The 22,709-nt window shown below is 57.6% G+C and overlaps 1 protein-coding gene across 1 annotated transcript in view; it reads left to right on the top strand.

Moving 5' to 3' along the window:
- The window catches only part of WWC2 (WW and C2 domain containing 2), a 129,995-nt gene that overhangs the window by 102,095 nt on the left and 5,191 nt on the right, over nucleotides 1-22,709 (top strand). Inside the window, exons 9-20 of the mRNA XM_055132488.1 lie at nucleotides 2,741-2,983; nucleotides 4,427-4,516; nucleotides 6,667-7,238; nucleotides 12,452-12,581; nucleotides 13,856-13,936; nucleotides 14,044-14,130; nucleotides 14,663-14,855; nucleotides 16,528-16,701; nucleotides 17,796-17,911; nucleotides 18,444-18,654; nucleotides 20,973-21,137; nucleotides 22,144-22,236. Of these exons, the coding sequence (XP_054988463.1) occupies nucleotides 2,741-2,983; nucleotides 4,427-4,516; nucleotides 6,667-7,238; nucleotides 12,452-12,581; nucleotides 13,856-13,936; nucleotides 14,044-14,130; nucleotides 14,663-14,855; nucleotides 16,528-16,701; nucleotides 17,796-17,911; nucleotides 18,444-18,654; nucleotides 20,973-21,137; nucleotides 22,144-22,236 (2,155 nt within the window). The remainder of the gene's footprint in view (nucleotides 1-2,740; nucleotides 2,984-4,426; nucleotides 4,517-6,666; nucleotides 7,239-12,451; nucleotides 12,582-13,855; nucleotides 13,937-14,043; nucleotides 14,131-14,662; nucleotides 14,856-16,527; nucleotides 16,702-17,795; nucleotides 17,912-18,443; nucleotides 18,655-20,972; nucleotides 21,138-22,143; nucleotides 22,237-22,709) is intronic.

The following is a 22,709-nucleotide window of genomic DNA, read 5'->3' as shown; positions in this document are numbered from 1 at the left end:
AAGGACGTGAGATCCCGATGGTGGCCGACGACGAGATTATCTGGCGCCAGAAGAGGTGGCTTATAGCCCTGTAGTTCTGACACAGGTTTCCCTGCCACCCGTACGGTGTAACTGTCATTCACATCCCTCTGGGCCTCTGTACACCTTCTCCAAGGAAGTTCCTCTGTGGGTCTTTTGCCCGGTTGTTTCTGTTTAGGTTTGGCTTTGGTTCTGGGCCTCAGTCGGCGATGCTCAGGGCCGACTCTTGGCTCTGTGCTCAGGGACCCATCCTGGTGGTGCTCAGGGGATGCCAGGAATTGAATCCGGGTCAGCCACGTACAAGGTTGCTCTGACCCTGTCTTTTGTCTGATTTTTAATGGAAATATTTGGGATTTTGCTACAGAATTTGCAAAGGTTTTCTTTTTTTTCAATAGGATGCCTTTGTCATTTGGTGGACACACACACACATACATGTATATATATACATACATACATATATATATATATATATATATATATATATTCCCTATGCAGAAGGAATATATTCCTGTTTGCTGTAGCCTCACTGGCTGAATCGAGAACTCTCCAGCTTTTACGCCAGGAGAGAGCATGTGTCACATGTCCGTTGTGGTCATTGTCCTGTTTCCCCGTTTTCTTCTCGGGCCTTTCTGATTTCAGGCCTCGGGTCCCTTCAGAGTTTGTGTCTGTGCGTGGCGGGAGACCGTGGTCCTGTGTGGGCCTTTTCTTACCTTGCAGCTCTGCTTGGGGACGGCCCCGGGCTTCCTGGTCCTCATATTGTCGCTGCGATGAGTTCCCATCTCGGAGGCATCTGCCTGGCTCTGGGGGAGGGTCAGGCTGATACGCTTGATTCTGTCATCTTTCAGGGGGCGAGGGGTGCTGCCGATGGGTTATTTCGGAAGACATCGGGGGAGACTATTGGTGGGCCCGGCACGCTCATAGCTGAGAGCTCCCCCCCCCAATGTCTGGGCCCTGCCGCAGGACACGTTAGCAGATGGACAGACGGACGAGGGTGCACGGCCCTAAGCACGGGGGAGGGAAGGTGAAAGGACCCGGCCAGAGCTCCTTGGGGTGGTCGGCCTTCCCGCGGCCATTCCTGGCTCTGCCGGAGTAGACTCGCCTTCTGTGTCAGCCTCTGGCTGGAACTGCTGCCCGGGTCTCCGACTTGCCGAGGGAGCCCCGCGCTTCGTCCACGCATCATTAACCACGCGGGCTTGAGCCAGCGGCCGAGATCTCGCCCGGCTGCTTTTCCTGCCTGTGACTGCCCCCGGGCCAAGGGCACATTTCTCCAGGTTGGGGCGACTTGGATGCATTTTGACGAGAGACCAGCTTCCGTGGTGGGCGCTGAGGGCTGCCCGTGGCCCCGCGGCTGGTGGAGGGGCGGCCCCGCCCGGTTTGGCTTGGAACCAAAGCCAGGATGGGCTGGGGGCCTGGCCGGGCCGGGTGGGGTTTTGCCCGCTTGGGTGTGAGCTGTCCTCTGGCCCCCGACCTCAGCTCACCATCACCTCAGCTCACATGGTGTTTCCCTTCCTAGATGTTCCAGGAAACACACGGTCATTTTTTTTTTTCTTCTTGGGTCACACCCAGCAATACACAGGGGTTATTCCTGGGTCTGCACTCAGGAATCACCCCTGGCGGTGCTCAGGGGACCCTATGAGATGCTGGGAATCGAACCCGGGTCAGCCGCATGCAAGGCAAACGCCCTCCCTGCTGTGCTATCGCTCCAGCCCCTCCTTTTCTTTTTTAATCTTTACTTTCTGCGTAGTTCTGGGTCATGCCTAGCAGTGCTTGGGGGTTGCTCCCAGGGGTGTTCAGGGGGACCCCACCCTGTCGGCAGTCAAACCCGGACCTCCTGCAAGTGAAATGTGCTCTCTGCGCTCTGAGCCTCCCCCCCGCCCGGCCCCAGACCTGCGTATTTATTTCCCAAGATCTGCCAAGCCAAGTAGTGCAGAAGCTCTCTCGGTGTCGTGGCCCCGTGCCGTCGCCGGCTCTGCCTTTTCCCTTCCGTCTCGTACTCGCTGTCTGTTCCTTGGCGAGCCCAGCCGCACCCAGACAGGACAGTGGCCCTGGGCTCGAACACGCCCGCTTGCCACGTGCTCTGTCGCCGGTCGGGGTTTTGTGGCAGACCCCCGTGGTCTGTCTCCGAGCTCGGTGTTCCTCGAAGACGCTCTGCCTTCCTCCCGCCTCTGTTGTGTGTGGCTAATGAAGCTAATAATAGCGTGCTTATGTAGCATTCGGATGATTAATTTTCCAGGAGGTTGAGTAGGCTTTGTGGTTAGAGAACAGCTGATGCCAGCGCTGGCCGGGAGCACAGACCCCGGTGTGTGTGTGGGGGGGGGGGGCGGGAAATGCCACAGCCGAGATCTTGCCGACACCGCCTGGTGGTGGCACTTGGGTGTTTCACTGAACCCTTCCCCACTCTGGGGTGGGAAACTACTAACTTCTTTGGCGTCTGGGCCGCCGGGACCCTGTTCCCTGGCTCCTCAGTGCGGAGGGGCCGGTGGGGTGGGGAAGGACCCCGGGGAAGATCCAGGGGGTCCCGGGGCCAGCGTGAGGCCCGGCGTTAGAGCTGGGTGGGGGGTCCCCGGGTTAGAGCTGGGCTGGTCTCCCCTTCCGCGCTGGAAGAAGTTTCGAGGGGACGGGAAGGTGAGCGGAGTTCCCGGGGTGGAGACGCCAGGAGCCCTCGCGGGTGTCCCCGGTCCCCCCGCCCCCGAAGCCCGCGCTGACGCCGCCCCCTTTGCAGTATGGCCAACCTGAAGATCGAGCTGTCGAAGCTGGACGGCGAGGCCTGGCCGGGGGCGCTGGACGTGGAGAAGGAGCAGCTGATGCTGCTGCAGGAGAAGGAGGAGCTGCTGAAGGAGCTGCAGTTCGCCCGCCCGCAGACGCGCTCCCAGGACGAGCTGGACCGGCTGGAGGCCGAGCGGCAGCGGCTGGAGCAGGAGCTGCTGGCGGTCAGGGGCGCCCCGAGCCGCGCCCTGGCCGAGAGGTCAGTGCCCACCCCTGCTCCCCGCCCCGCGCAGGACAGCTGCCCTCTCTGCGGGGGGCGAGCCTGGGGGCCGCCCGCCAGCCTTGCGGGCATCTCCGTGCCCAGCGCGGAGAGTGGCCACCAGCCCTGACCACGGCTGGCACGTGGGGAATGCGAGTTCAGAGCCAGGACGCGGGGCAGCGCGTGGCCACGTCCGGCTCCTTCCCTGGCACGGCCGGGAGTCACCTGGCACGGAGCTAGGAATAGTCCCGGGGCCGAGACCGGAGCTCCCGTCCTTCTGAGACTCGGCGACGTTTGAGGGATGTAGAAGGAGGGACGGCCTTTCTTCCCAGAGGGCACGGCTGTCTCTGGGAGTCACAGCCTGGCGCCCGCTGAAGCATCGGACAAACAGGGATTCCTTCTGCCTTTGAACATAGGATGAGGTTGGGGGGCCTGATGGGATGGAGCTGAGAAATAAAGCTCAGACACCCCACACCCCGCGTTCAGAGAGCCCGGCCCTCAGGGACGGTTCTTGGTCCTTTGTACACCCCCCACCTCCACCTTGCCAGGCCTGCCGGGCCCCAGGACGGCTGAGGTCCGGCTGGCTGAGTGTCCCGGGAGGCCTGGGCAGATGGGGCCTCGCACCACTTTGCAGATGAGGAAGGAGACGAAGCAGGAAATGACGATTAAAGCAGCAGATCCCAGTCCAGAAACTGGGCCCTTTCTCTCCTCTTTCCTCCCTCCCTCCCTCCCTCCCTCCCTCCCTCCTTCCTTCCTTCCTTCCTTCCTTCCTCCTTCTTTCTTCCTTCCTTCCTCCCTATTTCCTTCCCTCCTTCCTCCCTCCCTCCTTCTTGCCTTCCTTCTTCCCTTCTCCCTTCCTTCCTCCCCTCCTTCCTTACTCCTTTTCTACCTCCCTTCCTTCCTCCCTTCCTTCCCTCCTTCCTTCTCCCCTTTCTTTACTTCCTTCTCTCCTTTCTCTCCTTTTCCCTTCTCCCTTCATCCCTCCCTCTTTCCTCTTCCTCCCTCCTTCCTTTCCCTTCACTTCCTTCTCTCCCTTCCTCCCTCCCCAGCAGTTCTGGTTGCTACTAGGGCTCCCCTGGCAGTGCTCAGGAGGTTCTGTGGTGCCAGGGCCCTAACCCAGGGCACTGTGCTGCAGATATGTGCTCCAGTCCTTTGAGCTGTCTCCCCAGCCCAGAATTTTCGAAACTCTCCGTACCATTGATGACCTGGCCTAGATCGCACTGCCTGCCTGCCTGCCCCCCTGGGACTCGCTGGGCCCCTCCTGGGTGTGGGGTAGGGGGCCAGGGTCATTCTGGTGTGGCTCACTCCGGTGGATCTGAGCCTCTCCCGGTGGGAGTTGGTGTGTATATAATGAGAACATTATTTTTAACCTTCCCTTCTGTTCACATGCTCCATCAGAATCACTTGAAAATAAATTCGCTTCCCTGGTTTCCTTTCTTCTAGATTGAAATTGGACGAGCGAAGGAAAGAGCTATTACAGAAACTTGAAGAAACGACTAAATTAACTACTTATTTGCATTCGCAACTTAAAAGGTTCGTCTCCCTGGTTTTTCAGGGGACATTTTCCTTAACTGCAGTGGGCGTGTTTGATTGTTTTATCCTTATTTATCTCTATTTTGAGCAAAAAGGGTAGTACTCAAAACTCCAAGCGCCCACAGAGGACAGCTGCAGCGTGGTTTGATGGTTGGTTGTTTTGTTTTCACAAACCCCAACGAATCCTCATTGGAAATAAGTGTAAATAGATTATGGGAAGAATCACTTGTATCACTTGTCATCCCATTGTTCATCAGTTTGCTCGTGCAGGCGCCAGTAACATCTCCATTCATCCCTGCACGTGCTAGTATAGCCCAATGGTGTCTGCTCGATCCAGGAACATGAAGAGCCTCAAACTGTTCATTCGGGGTCTTGACAAAGAAGTCTGACCATCTCATAGGTGGGGGGCCAGGCGTTCTTTTGATGTCCTGTGGAATCCAGTCAGTAACGCCTCTAGACAATGGGAGGAAGATACAGCTTAACTCTTAGGACACATTTCCCAGTTTATCCCTTCAGGTCAAAAGCAAGAAAAAGTCAAGGGAAAGGGAGAGGGAGGGAGAGGAAGAGAGAGAGAGAGAGAGAAACAGAAACAGGAGTCAAGGTTTGATCCTGGCACCACATGTGGTTCCCTGAGCAGTGCCAGGAGTGATCCCTGAGCACTGCTGGGTCTCTGCGCACTCTCCCGTACTCAGTAGGTGACCAGGAAGTGGGAGGGGCATAGCTGGAGGGGGGGGCTGAGTTTGATTCTTTTGCCCAGCACAGCTGGGAGTGGTACAAAAATTAATAAGGAGGAAGTGGGGGAGATTTGCTTGAAATACTTACCCACTGACCCCTCAAGACATAGGTAGAGAAATGGGCAGGTGGGGGAGAGGGGCCAGTTCACCCGGCTGTAATCACCCTTTCTCTTGCAAATAGAAAGTTTCATCCTATTTCTTTTTATTTTCTTTTATTGCTTTTTGAGTCACACCCGGTGATGCACTGGGGTTACTTCTGGTTCACGCACTCAGGAATTACTCCTGGCAGTGCTCAGGGGACCCTATGGAATGCTGGGACTCAAATCCGGGTCGGCTGCGTGCAAGGCAAACGGCCTCCCCGCTGTGCTATTGTCCAGCCCAGTTTTATCCTATTTCTGTTCTTTTTTTGTTTTGTCTTGTTTTTTGTTTTTTTGCTTTATGGGTCACACCTGTCGATGCACAGGGGTTACTCCTGGCTCTGCACTCAGGAATCATCCCGGCAGTGCTCAGAGGACCATATGGGATGCAGGGAATCAAACCGGGGTCGACCGTGTGCAAGGCAAATGCCCTACCCGCTGTGCTATTGCTCCAGCCCCTTATCCTATTTCTGATAGAAAGTTTGTCCTGTTCTAAGCTAGTTTGTCAGCACTTTGCCCCATTGGTACCTTTCCCCCCCCACCCAATTTCGGGTTGTTATTATCATCATCATCATTATTATTATTATTATTATTATTATTATCGCAAATAGGCTCCTGGCTCTCTGCAGGCTGACGGACCAATAGGTCTTTGATTCCTGTTTTTGCCCTCTGAGGGTTTTGGTTAAAGCCAAGGACTGTTTCATAGTAGGAGACTCGCTGTCACTTACTCTAGCTCTTTGCCAGGCCAGGGATCTAACCCAGAGCCTCACCGACTCAGGGGTGAGCGCCTGCCTCGCTCCTGGAAGACCTGGGTTCAACCCTGGCACTTGCAAAATGAGAAAAAAATAAAAAGCAACAAGGGCAGGGCTAGAGCGATGGCACAGCGGGGAGGGCATTTGCTGGGTTTAATTCCCAGCATCCCATAGGGTCCCCTGAGCACTGCTGGGAGTAATTCCTGAGTGTAGAGCCAGGAGGAGCCCCTGAGGATTGCCGGGTGTGACCCAAAAACACAAAAAGAAAAACAAGGGCTAGAAAGATAGTGCAGGGGTGAGGTGCTGGCCGTGACTCCGGTTACATCTCCTGCACCCCATCTGGTCCTCCAGGCCCAGCCAGGAGTGGCCCCTTGGCATTCTCAGACCCCCAAGAGAGAAACAAAAGTAGCCCATCAGTGGGGGCTGCATGAACAGCTGCGGGGTGACGGTTCTGGAAGGTCTCGTGGCGGGGGGGGGAGGGTTGCCAGGGCGACGGGCCCCGTCTCAGCCGCCTCTCCTGCCCGCAGCCTCTCGGCCAGCACCTTGTCCGTGTCGTCGGGCAGCAGCCTGGGCTCCCTGGCCTCCAGCCGCGGCTCCCTCAACTCCCTGAGCTCGGGCGAGCTGTACTACGGTGGCGTGGGCGAGCAGCTGGACGGCGACTACCAGTACAAGCTGGACTTCCTGCTGCAGGACAAGGGCGGCTACGCGCCCGCGGGGCCCATCACCACCATCCTGGAGAACGAGGTGGTCAAGTGCCCCCCCGGGCCGAGTGGGCCCGGCGGGGGGGCCGCGGCGGGCTCCGGCCTCCCGCCGCCGCCACCGCTGGCCGAGGCCCCCACGTCGGTGACCTCGCTGTCCTCCCGCTCCTCCCTGTCCTCCCTGTCCCCGCCCGGCTCGCCCCTGGCCCCCGACGCCGCCTGCCCACTGGCCTCCCCCGACGCCACCCTCCTGCCCTTCCCCGCCGACTTCGAAGACTGTGAGTTGAGCCGCCGCTTGGCCGACCTGGGCCTGGCCGACGGCCAGCTGCTGCTGGACGCGGACGCAGGGGGCGCGCCCCGGCCGCTCGTGGAGGAGAAGGAGCTGGACGGAAGGGCCGCGGGTGAGTCTGCTGGGCCTCGGTGGGCGGCTCCTCGTCCCGCAGAGACACTCGGGCACCCCTGTCTCTCGGCACCTTCGCTTTGCCTTCCTTTGACAGGGGGCTGGTTTGGAGGGGGGGCTCGGGGAATCTCGGGGTCGCTCCCCTCCGATTCTCAGTCGGCTGGACCAGAGTGTCCGATCGAAGAAGCTGGGGATGTGCGAGACAACCCCTGGCAGTGCTTGGGGGCCATGTGGCCCTGGACGGGGACCCAGAGGCGCAGCCGGAACTCGGTACCAGTTCCCCAGCCCCGAGTTTGGGTTTGCTCGGTTAGCTCGGTTTGGGGCCACTCCCAGTGCTCGGGGCTCAGTCCTGGCTCTGCACTCAGCTTCACTCCTGGCGGGGCTCGGGGGACCGTGTGGGGCTTGGCGGTTCGGCCACACGCAAGGCGGGCGCAGTTACCGCTGTGCCTGCCTGGGGCCAGGGCCGTTTGCAGACGTTGCCGAGTGGGCCGGGAGGTGTTTGGGAGGAGCCCAGGGCGGGACGCACAGCGCCTGCCTGGCCCTGCCAGCCGTCTCCTCTCCCGGCCCTTGCTCGAGGGGTTGGTTTTGGGTTTTTGGTTTTGGTTTTTATTGGCACATTCCCTTCGTGGACTCAAACTCTCCGTGTCCTTATGACGGCGTGATCAGCAGGTCCCAGCCCGGGAGCGTGTTTCACTGCTGCTCAGATCCCAACCAAGGTGGTCGGCGCCCCGGCTGCCCAGTGTCCGGGGAGGCCCCCTCCTGGCCTGCGTCCCACGCTCCTGCCTCCCCTTCCAGCCACGTTCCTCCCTGTAGCCCAAAGGAGCGGGGAAGCGTCTCCCCCCTGCTCTTAGCCGCGGTGCAGTGCCCCTGCCGTCCAGGGACCACACACTGGTGTTCCGGGGAGCCGGGTCTGTCCCGGGCCCCTTCTCAGATGACCGTGCGCCCTCCACGCCAGCAAGGACGGGCTCTTCAGAAGCATCTCTGGCTCCTCTGAGAAGCCCGTTTCTGTTGTCACTTATGGCCCTGGGGAACTGAGTGCAGACTGACGGGCCGGTCCAGGCGTCTGAGAGAGGCAAATCCCCGCTAGTCCGGAGCCTCAGGCCCCACCCACACTCCCAAGATGGTGGTTGGCCGCCAGGAAGAACGTAGCAAGAAGACAGATTTCTTGGAATTCTCAGCCTCAAACGGGAACAGGGCAGAGGGGCTGTGGACATCTCGGGCTGCACAGAGCCATGACCCTCAGGGCCTTCCGTGGCCTCTGGGAAGGACTGCAGCCTGAGCATGCCTCAACTGCACCAGCTCTTCCGAGGCCCACCCACCAGACCGGCCGTGTCCCGCTGGGCCCTGCATATTCAGGACATCCAGGTGCTCTCTGGTCCCCCGGTGGCCAGTGTGACCAGGTGAAAGGGCCTCCAAAGAGAAGGCCATGCCCACCACAGCCCACGGCGTTTGTGAAAGGCGAGTTCAGAGGGCCAGGCCGGCACATTTTTCCTGCTACTGTGGAGGACTGTCCACTTGAGCCTTTGTGTATCTGGAATGTTCCTTGTGGCTGGCGTGTCCACAGAGAAGAGGGGAGAGTCAGCAAGAGCCGGCCAACAGCCTGCACATGGGCGACCCAGGTTCAGTCCCTGGCATCAGATATGGTTCCCTGAGCACCACCGGGTATGGCCAAGAGAAAGCCCTAGAAAATCAGTTTTTATTAAACTGTAGGTTAATCCAACACTGTTTCTTATGACGGTTTGGCAAATATATTTTGAAGGAGGGGGTATAATTCAAAGCACAATAGTTGTTCCTGATTTGTGCTTTATAGTTCAAACCTTACACTTGAGAAGGTATGCTACTGCGTTGCAGAGTACCCTTTTAAAAGATTTTTGGTGTTGAGATCCCAGCGTCTGTCTTTGGCTTCATCACTGGAGGCTGTCCACCATGTTCCTCAGAGAATTCCTCAGAGATGGACTCACCTTACCCCTCAGTGAGACACATTTACCTCACCCCTCAGTGAGATGCATTCACTTCACCCCTCAGACTCATTCACCTCACCCCTCAGAGAAACATTCACCTCACCCCTCAATGAGACAAATTTACCTCACCCCTCAGAAAAACATATTCACCTCGCCCCTCAGTGAGACACATTCACCTCACTTCTCAGAGAAACATTCACCTCACCCCTCATAGAAACACATTCGCCTCACCCCTCAGTGAGATGCATTCATCGCTCTTCTTCAGCGCATCGCCTTCAGACTCTCCCAGTGCTGTCAACTTGCTCATCTCTATGGAGCTTCTAACAACCGTCTCATGTGGTCAAAAGTTCCAAATTTTCGTTCTCCATATGCATGACAGTACTTGGTCAGGCACTCACCATTTCTAGCCACCGTCCCTTGTCACTCACTTGTTAAAGAAATGCAGTGAACGGTCATTCGAGGGTTCACACAGGATGTACCTCCAGTGGCTGCAGGAGAGGTGTTAGGCCACCAGCAGTGGCTGTCTGTTGCTTCTCGTTTTCTCAGAAAAGTTGTTTGTTTTGTTCATACTGCAACCTCAGAAGCTCCCAGACATGAGCAGAGCTGGCTGTACACCTGGTGTGAGTCTCACGTGGCTCATTCCCCTGTTGGATTGAGAGAATAGACCCTTAGGTCAGCCTTGACACAGGCCAGCAGTGTGTGAGAGCTGAGAACTCCAGGGCGGTGCTGCTCTGGCTACCTTGGGTTTTCTTTTTCTTTTCTTTTTTTTTTTTTTTTTTTGGTTTTTAGGGTCACATCTGACAATGCTCAGGATTACTCCTTAATCCTGGTGGTGCTGGGGTGGGGGGCCCTATGGGATGCCGGGATTGAACGTGGGTCAGCTGCATGCAAGGCAGACACCCTCCCCACTGGACTATCGCTCTCTGCTCAGCTCACTTTTAAGCAGCCTGAGAAGCAGAATTGCACCATGTGACAATTATGCAATGCAAGAGTGCCAACCAGTTTCTGGACGGAGAAGGACGGTGCCCACAGCGGCCACAGTGATGTGGTAAAATACGTATGCCCGATAATGTATTTTGCTGGAAAGTAACATGCAGCTGAAGTGTGACCGCGTCTGTTTGACCAGAGAGACGAATCTCCTCCCGTCTCCATCGCCGGATCTGCTGGAGGGCGAGGCCAGGATGTCTCCCAGTGAACTCTCGGGGGACCCTGTTTGGTGCCTGGGATGGAATCTGGGTCTGCTGCGTGCCAGGCAAGCACCATATCTTCTGTACATTCTCCAGCCCACAGTCACATGACTTGCTTTTTCTTTTCTTCCATCCCGACATCTCGGTGCAGCCAGCCCTGCTGGGTGGTAGAAACCGGGTCAGCCCAACTGCCAGGCCCTTCTGGGATGCACCTCTGCAGTTGAGTTTCTTCCCGGGGTCATCAAACCGTGTCAGGGCCTTAACCCTGCACAGAGAGGCCCGGAGAGTGGCGCGTCGTCATCCAGCAGCTACCCAGCTGAGGGGAGAAGAAGGGAGGGGCATCAGCCCCACAAACTTGCCCTTAAAGATCTTCACAAGATATAATCTCATGGCCCAGGAGGGGGGCGAGAGGCAGATACAGTCCTGGGGCCTCTCCATAGAGGGCTGGGGGTGCAAGGACTCGGCAGCTTGTAGCTTATTCTAGAAATCGAGGCTTCACATACACACACTCTGCTGGCCCTGTGACGCTGTCGTGTGAAAATCACAGATGAAGGCCCAGCGCACGCCAAGCTGTCTCTATTTTCTTTCTTTCCTTTTTTTAATTGAATCACTGTGAGATACAGTTACAAAGCTTTCATGTTTGCGTTTCAGTCATACAATGATCAAACACCCATCCCTCCACCAGTGCACATTCCCCACCACCAATGTCCCCAGTACCCCCCTCCCCTATTTCCATCCCTCCCCCTGCCTCCATGGCAGACAATTTCCCCCATACTCTCTCTCTACTTTTGAGCATTGTGGTTTGCTTGAATTTTCCCACCACTGTCGCGCACCGCTTCGTCCAGCGAAGAAACACACAACTCGGAGATCCTTTTGGCTGCGATTTATTCAGGAACTTTCTCATGCGTTAGAGAAGAAATCAGGAACGGGGACGAGGAGGAAGAAGGAAAGGGGGACGCATGAGGGAGAACTGACTAGCTAGGTGACTTCCCCCCTTATATACCTCTCACTGCCTGCTTACGCCCACGTGTCTGCAGCTGATAGGTTAGTTACAGCTTATGGGCGTGGCAAGACATCCTGTTTCCTTATTAGGAGTTGTTTTCGAAGCACACAGGTGTTGATTACGAAGAACGTTGCAAAGCATGGTCCCGTGGAGGCTCTCCACACACCACCATTCAAGCCTGCCTGCCAGGGGCAGGTACTAGATAATTCATTCTCTGTTGCTTATTTTGAATACCATGAGAGGTCGTGTGGCCACAAAAGTGGCCGCATGCTTCTGAAATTCTAAAATTGTGAATGGTTGGGGTCCAGAGACATCTCTTAGGGAGCTAATCCATTTTGAGATTCATTTGGGAGTCTGGATCAAGGCCATTGATGTGCTGAGATGGTCCGTTGAGGCAGATCGTGGGTGTGACAGCCAGGACCGCAGGTGGGTGGAGAGATGGGAAGGAGCGGGCCTGGGTTTTGCTTCTGGAAGCTCGTGGCTGCTGGAGTTCCATCTGGAGTGGGCAGGGAGGGTGAACCCCCTCCACCTGAGGTGCCCCAGTGGAATTGGCTCAGTACGAGGTACGGAGAGATCTCCGGCTTACTGCTTTCTTCCGGGAATCTACTCTGTTTTCTTTTAATGGTATTAGAGCCATTAAGAGGTAGCCTGAGTGAGCTGGAGCAGTAGCACAGTAGGTAGGACTTTTGCCTTGCACGCAGCCGACCTGGGTTCAATTCCCAGCATCCCGTATGGTCCCCTGAGCACCACCAGGAGTGATTCCTGAGTGCAGAGCCAGGAGTAACCCCTGTGCATCGCTGGGTGTGACCCAGAAAGGAAAAAGAAAGGCAGCCCATGGGGATGCAGATCACTCGTCTGTCCCCTTCAGCGGTCTCAGCGCCAGAGAAACCCAGTTCTTCCCCTGCCGTCGGGCTGGAGACCCTGCCATGGGTTGGTGGGAACCTGAGGATCCTTTCTTGGGTGGAAATTTCCCTGGCTCCGTGCCGACTCCTCCAGGCGAGTTGTGTGAGCTGACCTGTGCGGATGAGAAACCCCCCTGAACGCTCTCCCCTTCCTCCCCCAGAGGTGGAGAGATCCTTGCCCAAGCGGAGGGCGGCCCACCTGCTCGGGGAGAAGGGCTCCTGCGTGTCTGCCGCCGTGTCCGACGAGTCCGTGGCCGGGGACAGCGGGGTCTACGAGGCTTTCGTGAAACAGTAAGGACAGCAGGAGACGTGGGCGGGGGACCCTGGGCTGACCTCGAAGGCAGTGGTGGGAGATTTCAGTGGGTGGAGCATCCTGTCGGCGAGAGGAGCGATCAGCTCCCGACTGGCTGTCCCAGAGAATGTTGGAGTCGTTGACAGAGTCTGTCCAGCTGCCCCGGGAGGGCAGATGTGGCTGTCAGTGCCCAGGGATGACAGGGGTGGCCGTCAGCTGCCCAGGGAGGACAGGTGTGGCCGCCAGCTGCCCGGGGATGACAAGGGTGGCCGTCAGCTGCCCGGGGAGGGCAGGGGTGTCCATCAGCTGCCCGGGGAGGGCAGGGGTGGCCATCAGCTGCCCGGGGAGGGCAGGTGTGGCCTCAGCTGCCCAGGGAGGACAGGTGTGGCTGTCAGCTGCCCGGGGAGGACAGGTGTGGCCACCAGCTGCCCGGGGATGACAGGTGTGGCCACCAGCTGCCCGGGGATGACAGGTGTGGCCACCAGCTGCCCCGGGAGGGCAGGTGTGGCTTGGGGAGGGCAGGTATGGCCATTTCCCCCATGACTCAGCAGCTTTTCATTCTCACATCGAGAAGAAGAAATTAAAAATAAATAAAAGTAATGCATCCAGGGCTGCGGGGGAAGCTCCGCCCAAGCGCAGGCTCTGCCCCTGAGCGGCCAGGCGTGATCCTCCGTGTGCTGCCCACGAAAGCAACCCCAAGTGTGACCGAGTGTGGCTCTCACCCCAAAACAGAAAGGTCCTGGCAGGTCCTGGGGCATGCTGAGTCCTGCGATGCTTTCGTCGGTTTCCCTTCCAGCCGCAGTCCTGGGGTCTGTCCAGGAAAGGCTGGGGCTCCCCAGGGGTAGGCCCGGAGGCCTCATCAGCCTCCCTCAGAGAGTGCTGGGGTATCCCGGGGCGGGCGCTGGAAGCCTCCAGTGCCGTTGGGGGCGCTCTTCCGTTCATTTAAAGATGGAGACTCTGGTGTAGGCATAGGCTCCTGCACACGTGAGGGCACCCTTGAGGCTGTTTAACGCCTCCTGTATGAGACCATGCACAGGAAGGAAAATAAAATCACAAAGGTGGATTTCCGGAGCGGCAGGCTGCTGGGGGCTCACTATTGAGAAAAGGGGCTAGTCATGGAGCACATCTCGGGACCCAAGGCTCGGAGCACAGTGCTCAGCCGGGCTGCCGCGGAGTTTGGCTTTGCAGGCCTGATCATGGTAGTGAGCAGAGACTGCAACCACCAGGATCCTACGGGTAAACTGAGGCACGCCTCCCCATTCCCTGCCCCTAGGCCAAGCGAAGCGGAAGACGCCCCATTCGGCGAGGATGACAGCCCTGGCCCGGAGACGGCACAGGTGCAGATTGGACTCAGGTACAGGACGGGGTCTGGGCCGGCCCCGATGGGGCTGCGCTGTGGAGTTGGGCAGGGGTGGGGGGCGGCCCTCCCGACCCCACGGGCGGCGGCTTCTCTCTCCACAGATACGATGGGAAAAGAGCGAGCTTCCTGGTAATCATCACGCAGCTTCGGAATCTCCACGCCTTCCTGGTACCTCACACTTCCAAAGTGTAAGTGGGACCCGCCAGCGCGGGCCCGGGAGGGAGGAGACGTCCCGTGGGGTTTGAGCTCTGGCACCGACGGGTCGTGACGATCAGGAGCGCAGAGGAGTAACTTGTGGTCTGGACTCGGGAGACCCAGGTCGCAGCCCCCTGGCGCCTCATGGTCCTCCTGGTGTTGCCAGAGTCGCCCCAAGAATGGAGCCTGGAACAGCCCCTGGGCACCCAAGGGTGTTGCCCCAAATTCTAAGGGGGGCGGGAAACAACTAGGAACCAGGACGGCGAGAGAACTCCCAGGGCGCAGAAGCCTGTGTGCACCCCAGGGCTGCTGGGACCCTGGACGTTACCTGGAAAGACCCAGTCTAAGGCGGGGCCTCTGCCCTCCAGCTCTGGGGTGCGGCTCCTTGGGCGGGGTCAGGGCCATCTCTCCCCGAGCAGCCAGGGCCCGGGGTCAGCTGGACAGTGCGCTTCGAGTGAAGCCCCTGTCCCGGGGGAAGTGGCCAGTGGCCCGGGAGACCACTTGTCTCCCACTTGTCCTTTGCAGGTATTTCCGGGTCGCTCTCCTGCCCTCCTCCGCGGACATCAGCTGTCTGTTTCGCACCAAGGTCCACCCGGCCACGGAGTGCATCGCCTTCAACGACGTGTTCCGCGTGGCCATCTCCCAGGCGGCCCTGCAGCAGAAGACGCTGCGAGTAGATCTGTGTGCCGTCAGCGAGCACCGGAGGGAGGACTGCCTGGTAGGGCCCGGGGAGTTTCCAGGGTAGGGTCCTGGGGCACACCTGACAGGGCTTCATCCTTCCGCTGAGAGTCGTGCACTGTGCCCGGGAGCCTCCTCACGGGGGAGGCTTGGGCTCCGGCCTCTGTAGACGGAGCTCGCTGAGTCCTCCCAGTGCAGAGAACAGCAGCGGTTCCCCCTTCGAGTGCAGTGTTGAGGGTGGATATGTGTAGTGTGTCACCAAGGGACAGCCCGTGTGTGTCCCAGTCCACGTTTCCTTTGATTTGTTTGTTTTTTGGGGGCTCACACCCCGGAGAAGCTTAGGAATTACTCCTAGCTCTGCACTCAGGAGTTACTTCTGGCAGGGGACCCTGTGGGATGCTGGGGATCGAACCTGGGTCAGCCATGTGCAAGGCAAACGCCCTCCCCACTGTGCTATCGCTCCGACCCTCCATGTTTCTTTTGAGCAAGACCGCACATACCCAGTGTCTTGTCCAGCTCGTTCTCTCCTGCCAGGGAAGGCTGAAATGTTGCCTTCCCAGTGCTAATGGAGCTGCTAACTCGAAGGTTTCTACCGTCCCAAATAGTGTGTCACAGCATCGGCGAATCACCAGAAAACATGACATGCAGTCACGTTTTAAACAGCCCGTAGCCGGGCACTGGCAGACGCGTGTGTGAGTTCAAAGCGCCTCTCGAACTCCACCACCCAGTAGGAAATGTGGAAAATGTAAAAGGCCTGCATTTCAGCAGGACCCAGGGCTAAAGGGATGATAGGGTTCTTCATAATTCTTTCTCTGTATGCAAAAGAGACAAAAGAAAAAAAAAGTTTAATAATATTGCCTGACTTAAAGAGAAGCAGAGACAGAGATGCACAGCACGTCTATAACAGGCCAGCAAATGTGTTCATTGGTCATGCTTACCAGTCATAAATATCTAGTTAGTTTTCTTTCATAGACATAGAGCCCAGTTTTTGTTCATTTTGAAATTTGTCAGCGGATAATTTATGGTGATTATCCAGATGAGCCCCTGAACCCCGTCAAGAGTGACCCCTGCGTGCAGAGCCAGGACAAAGCCCTGAGCACCACTAAGCGTGGTCCCCAAACCAAATAAAGTAGCTTAGGGGCCCAGGCTGTGATGCATGGGTTAACACGCTTACTCTGCACACAACTGACCCTGGTTCCTTCCCCAGACACTGCCAGGGTAAGCTTCGAGCACAGAGCCAGGAGTAAGTCCTGAGAGCTGCTGGGTGTAACTCCCCCAAATGCCCCAAAAGTTGCTTGCTGAGTCGTTAAGTGTTGGCAAGAGAGTATCTCCCCAAGTACTGCAGGCGGAGGGCTGGGGGGGTTTTCGACGGCAGATTATGGCTTATTCAGTTACACCTGGAAACATGAGATATCTCCAGGTTGTTGAAATAACCCAGGGGCCGGAGAGATACTCACTGACTCGGCCATGCTTTGCATGCTTGTGGAGTCTGGGTTCCCGCCTCTGCCACCACATGGCACCAGGCACGGCCAGGGCCGAGCAGAGCAGCAGTCTAATACCGCTTCATCACGAGAGAACCGCCCTGTGCAGCCCTAAGCGAGCGTACTCGGTCCTCTGAACTGGCAGCAGGAGCAAATACGGCTTCAAGCTTTTGAAATTTTTTTTTTCTCTCTTCCCTCCTTCTCCCACCCTACCTTGGTTTCCTTTCCCAGGCTGGAACCCAGATCAGTCTGGCCGATCTACCGTTTTCCAATGAGATTTTCACGCTGTGGTATAACTTGCTACCTTCTGAGTCGAAGCAAACGCTGTGGAAAAAGGACGAAGATGAAAGCGAGGACTCCGCCCCTCTCGTGGACCAGCCGTTAGCGGTGGACGCCATCGACCTGGTGAGTGGGGCTTGGAGGAGCATCGCGTCTCGGAATAAGGAGCCCCCGGAAGCTCTGGCCTTGGACTCCTCAGCTACTCGTCCCTCGCTCTGTTCCATGCGCCGTGTCATCAAAAGATGCTGCGTCCCTACAGCGGTGGCATTTTTGCCTGTGACCTTCCAACCCTCCCAACATTGTTTCTGAAAAGAAAATTGTCTGTCTAGTGAATTACCACTTGGTCCCAAGCGGGTGGCCCCTCATCTGTCGGCATTCACAGTGTCTGCACTGCACCCGCCCTGCACCTCGAAAGGCCTCTTCCATCCCGGACTTGAGTCATTTGAGCTTTTGCTCCATTTCCGGTGTGGGTCCCACTAAAGCTTTGTCCGCTGTTCCCAGTCATTTCACACCACCAGTTTTGGGTTTAGTGGATATTTTTCTGTACTACGTCTTTTTTTTTTTTTTTTGCTTTTTGCTTTTTGGGTCACACCCAGCGATGCTCAGGGGTTACTCCTGGCTCTGCATTCAGGAATTACTCCTGGCGGTGTGTGGGGGACCATATGGGATGCCGGGGATTGAACCCAGATCTGCCACATGCAAGGCAAATGCCCTCCCCGCTCTGCTATCACTCCAGCCCTCCACTACTTCTCTCTGTTATGCTCAGCACCTACTTCTTTCATCTTTCCATCCTCTGGTTATCTCAGGTTTATTTTACCCTTTCTCCCCCTGCCGGCCCCCCTTGGTTTTGGGGCTTACTCCTGGCTCTGAACTCAGGGATCCCTCCTGGCAGGACTCGGGGGACCCTCGGGGCGTCTCTGCACTCCTGCTTGCGCCTCACCACCTGGGGCGGTATTGGCATCACACAGACACTGCCCGGGCCCTGGGTGCTCAGCGTGTCTCCCCCCCAGGAGCTGGTGGTTGACGGCCGCCTCGCTGCCCCACACTCCTAGCAGTCTGCCATTTGGAGCCTTCCCTTTACCATCAGTGTTTGGAACAGCGGAAGCCCGTGGGCGGCCTTCAGGGCCCACCCCAGCCCATCCGGAAGTTGGGCTCTCTGTGCACGGGGCTTCCCCGGCAGGCCTGGCAGGCCCAGGTCACTCACCTTCTCCTTTCCCCAGGACGCAGTGTCGGCCTTGCTGGCTCGAACGTCAGCAGAGCTGCTGGCTGTGGAACAAGAGTTGGCACAAGAGGAAGAGGAGGAGGAAGAGGAGCAAAGGGGCCCCGATGGAGACTGGTACGTCAGCCCTTTCCTTCATAGCTCGTGGGGGGTCAGGCTGTCCTGACAGTGTTCAGGGCGGGGTGGGGGGAGCTCTGCTCAGCGCCTGTCTTTTCTATTTTTATTTTGGGGTCACACCCAGCGATGCTCAGGCCTTACTCCTGGCTCTGCACTCAGGAATCCCTCCTGCAGTGCTCGGGGACCATATGGCGTGCCGGGGATCCAACCCGGGTCAGTCACCTGCAGGCCTGGTGGGCCCCCTGTACCCCGCTGGGTGGGGACCCCACCTTTTCAAACCACATCCTGCGGCTGTCCTATGGCGCCTGCCCCGTGTGTCCATCGTTGATGGTGGGGTTAAAGGTGAGGGGTGATTTCCAGTTTCGTAAATTTCACTTTCCAGCCTCAGGCTGGGGTGACTGGGCCCCGTGGCACCTTGCCTTTCTGGGGCGCCCCCGCGGAGGAGCTGCCTTGAGCGTGCCGGAAGGTGGCCTGTGTCTCCGTGCGGGATGGGCCCGTGGCAGGAGGGGCCGACCGCGTCTCTCCCCCGCAGGCTGGAGATGCTCCGGGAGGCCTCCGAGGAGCTGGCGGCCAAGGACGAGGCGCCCGGGAGACCGGCAGACGGAGGCAGTGCCGGACCCACCAGGTCCTGCGGCCGTTCCTGCGCCCATGTGCCCCAGCTGAGGGCCGACGACGGCGGGAGGCGCGGGAGCAGCTACGGCAGGGAGCCGGGCGGACAGCCGCACACGGGCACCCCCACCCTGGTGAGCAGCTGCAGCCACACTGTGTCCCGAAGTCGGGATGTGTGGGGTGGGGGAGGGGTGTGGGGTGTGTGTGAGAGTGGGTCTGTGTTTGTGAGTATATGTGTGTATATGTTGGTGTGTGTGTGTTTGTGAATGTGTGTGAGTGTGTTTCTGTGTGTGAAAGTAGGTGCACATGTTTGTGAGTATGTGTGTATATGTTTGTGTATGTGTTTGTGAGTGTGTGTGAATGTGTGAATGTGTCTGTTTCTCCCATCCAAGTACTAACCAGGCCCAACCCTGGTGTGTGTGTGTTTCTGTGTGTGTGTGCGTGTGTGTTAGTGGGTAGGTGTGTTTGTGAGTATGTATATGTGTGTTTGTGTGGGTGTGTGTTAGTGTGTGTGGATGTGTGTTTGTGAGTGGATGTGTGTGTGTATGAGTGTGTATGAGTGTGGGTTTGTGTGTGGGTTTGTATGTGTGTTTGTGTTTGAGTGTGAGTGTATGTGGATGTGTGTTTGTGAGTGTGTGTGTGTTTCTGAGTGCATGTTTGTGTGTGTGCATGTGTGTTTGTGAATGTGTATGTGTGTTTGTATGTGTTTGTGTGTTTGTGAGTGTGAGTATGGGTGTGTGTTTTTGAGTGTGAGTGTGGGTGTATGTGGGTGTGTACAGCACACTGTGCGAAATCCGCTCCCAGGAAAGTCACTTGGGGTCGACAGTATCGGGGTCAAGGCAGATCCCTGACTCTGGTGCGCCCCCGTTCAACCCCGACTCCTCATCGGTCCCCAGCACCACCAGGCGTCTCGATCCCCGGGCACTGCTGGGTCTGCCCCCTCCCGAACATAAACATATTTTGTGGGACTAGACCACTGATTTTGTTACTATGGGGGTTCGCACTGGGCAGTGCTCCAGGGGTCACCCTCAGCGGTGCTCCCGGGGACCAGGTGCTGTAGGGGACGGAACTCGGGATTCCTGTCAAGCCAGTTCCCAAACCCCTACGAAATGTTTAGTGGAGCCCGAATGTTCATTTTCCAACGTCAGATTTTCCCCAAGATGACTGGCACTGCTTCGGGTCTGTGACTAGTCCAGGAATTTCGAGCCCGTTGCGGGTAAACAGCGTGACTCAGGATCCGTCAAACACAAGGCCTCTGGCCAGAACCAATTCTGGAAGGTGACAAGTGACCTGGGAGCGTTGCGTGCCACTGGGAGACCAGCAGGCCGCCCTCGCTGAGGAGCCTAGAAGAGCCTAGAAGATTCCAGCCCAGGGCTAAGCCCCTGCATAGACTCTGCAGAGGAGCAGAGCAGCGGGCCACGGGGTCAGACCAACTTATGCCGAGTTTACGCTCTTTTATTGCGTTTCCACAGACCCAGAGACGCTCTATTTATAGACACACAATTACATACTCCGTATAAATCTGTAGTGCACTTTAGTTCTCTTATATACTTTGCTATTCTAGAGAGAACTAATCAGGAGCATTGAGTACTTAAGCATTCTTGAATAAGAATCTTTTTTTATTAAATTCCTTTTGTGGGGTGAGGGATGGTGGGGCCCACACGGTGGTGCTCAGGACTTTACTCCCTGCTCTGTGCTCGGGAATCACTCCTGGCAGGGCTCGGGGGACCATATGGGGTGCCAGGGATCAATCCTGGGTCAGCCAGCACAAGGCAAAATGCCCTCCCCGCTGTACTGTAGCTCCAGCCCTGTGAGTAAGACCCTTTGCAGAGCTGTAGTTAGCCCCTGCACCCTGCAGACCAATCTGTTTTGTTGGGGAGAGGGCCGGGGGCTTGTCTTGGCTTGCAGGGTCACCCCCAGTGGTGCCAGGGATCCACCCGGGGCTCATGCATGCCAACCCAGGTGCCCTTTGCGGGTCTCCCCTGCCCCTCCCCCTGCAAATGCATGTGCATTGCATTTCGTAGACCTCATTTGCTAAAGGTGACTTTGTCACAGTGGCCGGGCTAGACAAACCTCTGTCCGTCCCACAGAGGCTAATTTTTTTTTTTTGCTTTTTGGGTCACACCTGGTGATGCTCAGGGGTTAGTTACTCCTGGCTCTGCACTCAGGAATTACTCCTGGCGGTGCTCGGGGGACCATATGGGATGCTGGGACTCGGACCCGGATTCGGCCGTGTCCAAGGCAAACGCCCTCCCCGCTGTGCTACGGCTCCCGCCCCCAGAGGCTGACTTTTAAGGACCCGAGAGTAAAGGCTTTCCTGGGTAACGTGGTGCTGGTGCCTTGTCCCGACCCGCCCTCTTGGCTTGGCCCCCGGCCCACTGCGTCTCTGTGGCCTTCCTGTGTGGAAGAAAGGAGGGTGACCGTGCCTCAGGAGCTGCCCATTGCCTTGCAGGTGGACAAGGAGACCAACACAGAGGAGGCGGGCAGTGCAGGCCTGGCTGTGCGCCCCAAGGACCGAGGCGGGCTGAGCACTCGGCAGCGCCCCCTGGTGAGGAGCAGCCTGATCGTGCGCTCGCAGACCTTCTCCCCTGGGGAGCGGAACCAGTACATCTGCCGGGTAAGGGGATCCCAGTGACCAAGCTACCCCGTGGTGACCGCAGGCAGACCCCACCGGCTGGGGCCACCAAGACGTACTCACTCACACACGCACGCACATGATACCACCACTTGGGGGGTGCAACCCTGATGTCCCCTTAGTCCCTTGGATGCGGGTGGCATGTGAAGGGGCTGCTGTGGGCGCCTTTGGACCCCCAGCGGCATGGAGAAGCTTTCGGGAGGTCCCAGCTGCGTCCAGCTCTGTGTGTTTCGGCTGTGGACGGCTCAGGCTTGAAGTCTGCCAACATGAACATCGAGGATTGGATTTGAGAACCAGCTAAGAAACCACAATAAAAGGCCCCGGGAGAATACCGTGGGATTCACCCGTGTTTCACAGAGTGACGGTCGAGAGACATCGAAACTCCGCCCTGTAGAATGGGTTAGAGGAATGGATTGGGAGTTTGGAGTTCATCCATTCCGTGGATATTTTTACCGAACCCATTCTGGACGCTGGCGTTTGTCTACGAATGAGCTCCGCCCTTGTTCCAGAAAAGTCTAGAGAGTAGGGGAAAACTTGTTTGGAGAGGATCTTCTCCCTTCTCCTTAAACTACTTTTCATTATTGCCGTCATTGTTTTCGGTCAGATGTACACCATGCTGTTCCTATTTGTGGTCTTGATGGCCAGTGACTGAACCATCCCTACCAGAGTGCTCAGTACCCCCTCCCTCCGCCTCTGTCACTTCCTGTTCCCTTCTTCCCGCCCCCCAGCCACCCCTCCACTTCAGTTTTATACCCCAAGAACAGGGGCTCGGCCCCTTGCATCCAGCCCAGGCTCCCTTGTTCTGTCTCTCTGGGGTCTGTCCTTGTCCCATTCTCCCGCAGAATCAAGCCCCACCCCCTGTCCCACCCCCGTTCTGGGCGAGGGTTTCCTTGAGAGAAATAAACTTCCCGTGTCACTCTGTGCGTCTTCCTCTCCCTTCGCCTCCCTCCTCCGCTGACTCTTGGCTCTTCCCCTCTGCTACCCGCAGTTAAATCGAAGCGACAGTGACAGCTCAACCCTGGCGAAAAAGTCCCTGTTTGTGAGGAACTCCACGGAGCGGCGGAGCTTGAGGGTCAAAAGGGTAGGTGCCCCCTCGGAGCACCGGGTCCCGGCCTGTCCAGAGACAGGAGTTGTCCCCGTGCTCCACCTGCTGGGTTTGACCTGGTGGGGGACACGCTGGCCAGTGATGGGCTGGAGGGACACACTGGTCAGTGATGGGGCTGGAGGGACACACTGGTCGGTGATGGTCTCAAGGGACACGCTGGCCAGTGATGGGGCTTGAGGGACACGCTGGTCAGTGATGGGCTGGAGGGACACGCTGGCCAGTGATGGGCTGGAGGGACACGCTGGCCAGTGATGGGCTGGAGGGACACGCTAGCCAGTGACGGGCTGGAGGGATGTGCTGGCCAGTGACGGCGGTGCTTGGAGGGACACGCTGCCCCCTTGTCCCGTGCAGGCCTGGGCCGTGAGTCTTGAGCGTGGCTGCATCTCGGTGCAGCAGGGCCTCAGCCTCGAGTCCGCTCGCAGACCCTGTGCCCGGCGCCCACACCTGCC

The sequence above is a fragment of the Sorex araneus genome, chromosome 1, assembly GCF_027595985.1.
Source record: "Sorex araneus isolate mSorAra2 chromosome 1, mSorAra2.pri, whole genome shotgun sequence".
Lineage (NCBI taxonomy): Eukaryota > Metazoa > Chordata > Mammalia > Eulipotyphla > Soricidae > Sorex > Sorex araneus.
Note: the sequence above shows the minus strand (reverse complement) of the source record. Positions and strands in the feature narration are given on the sequence as shown.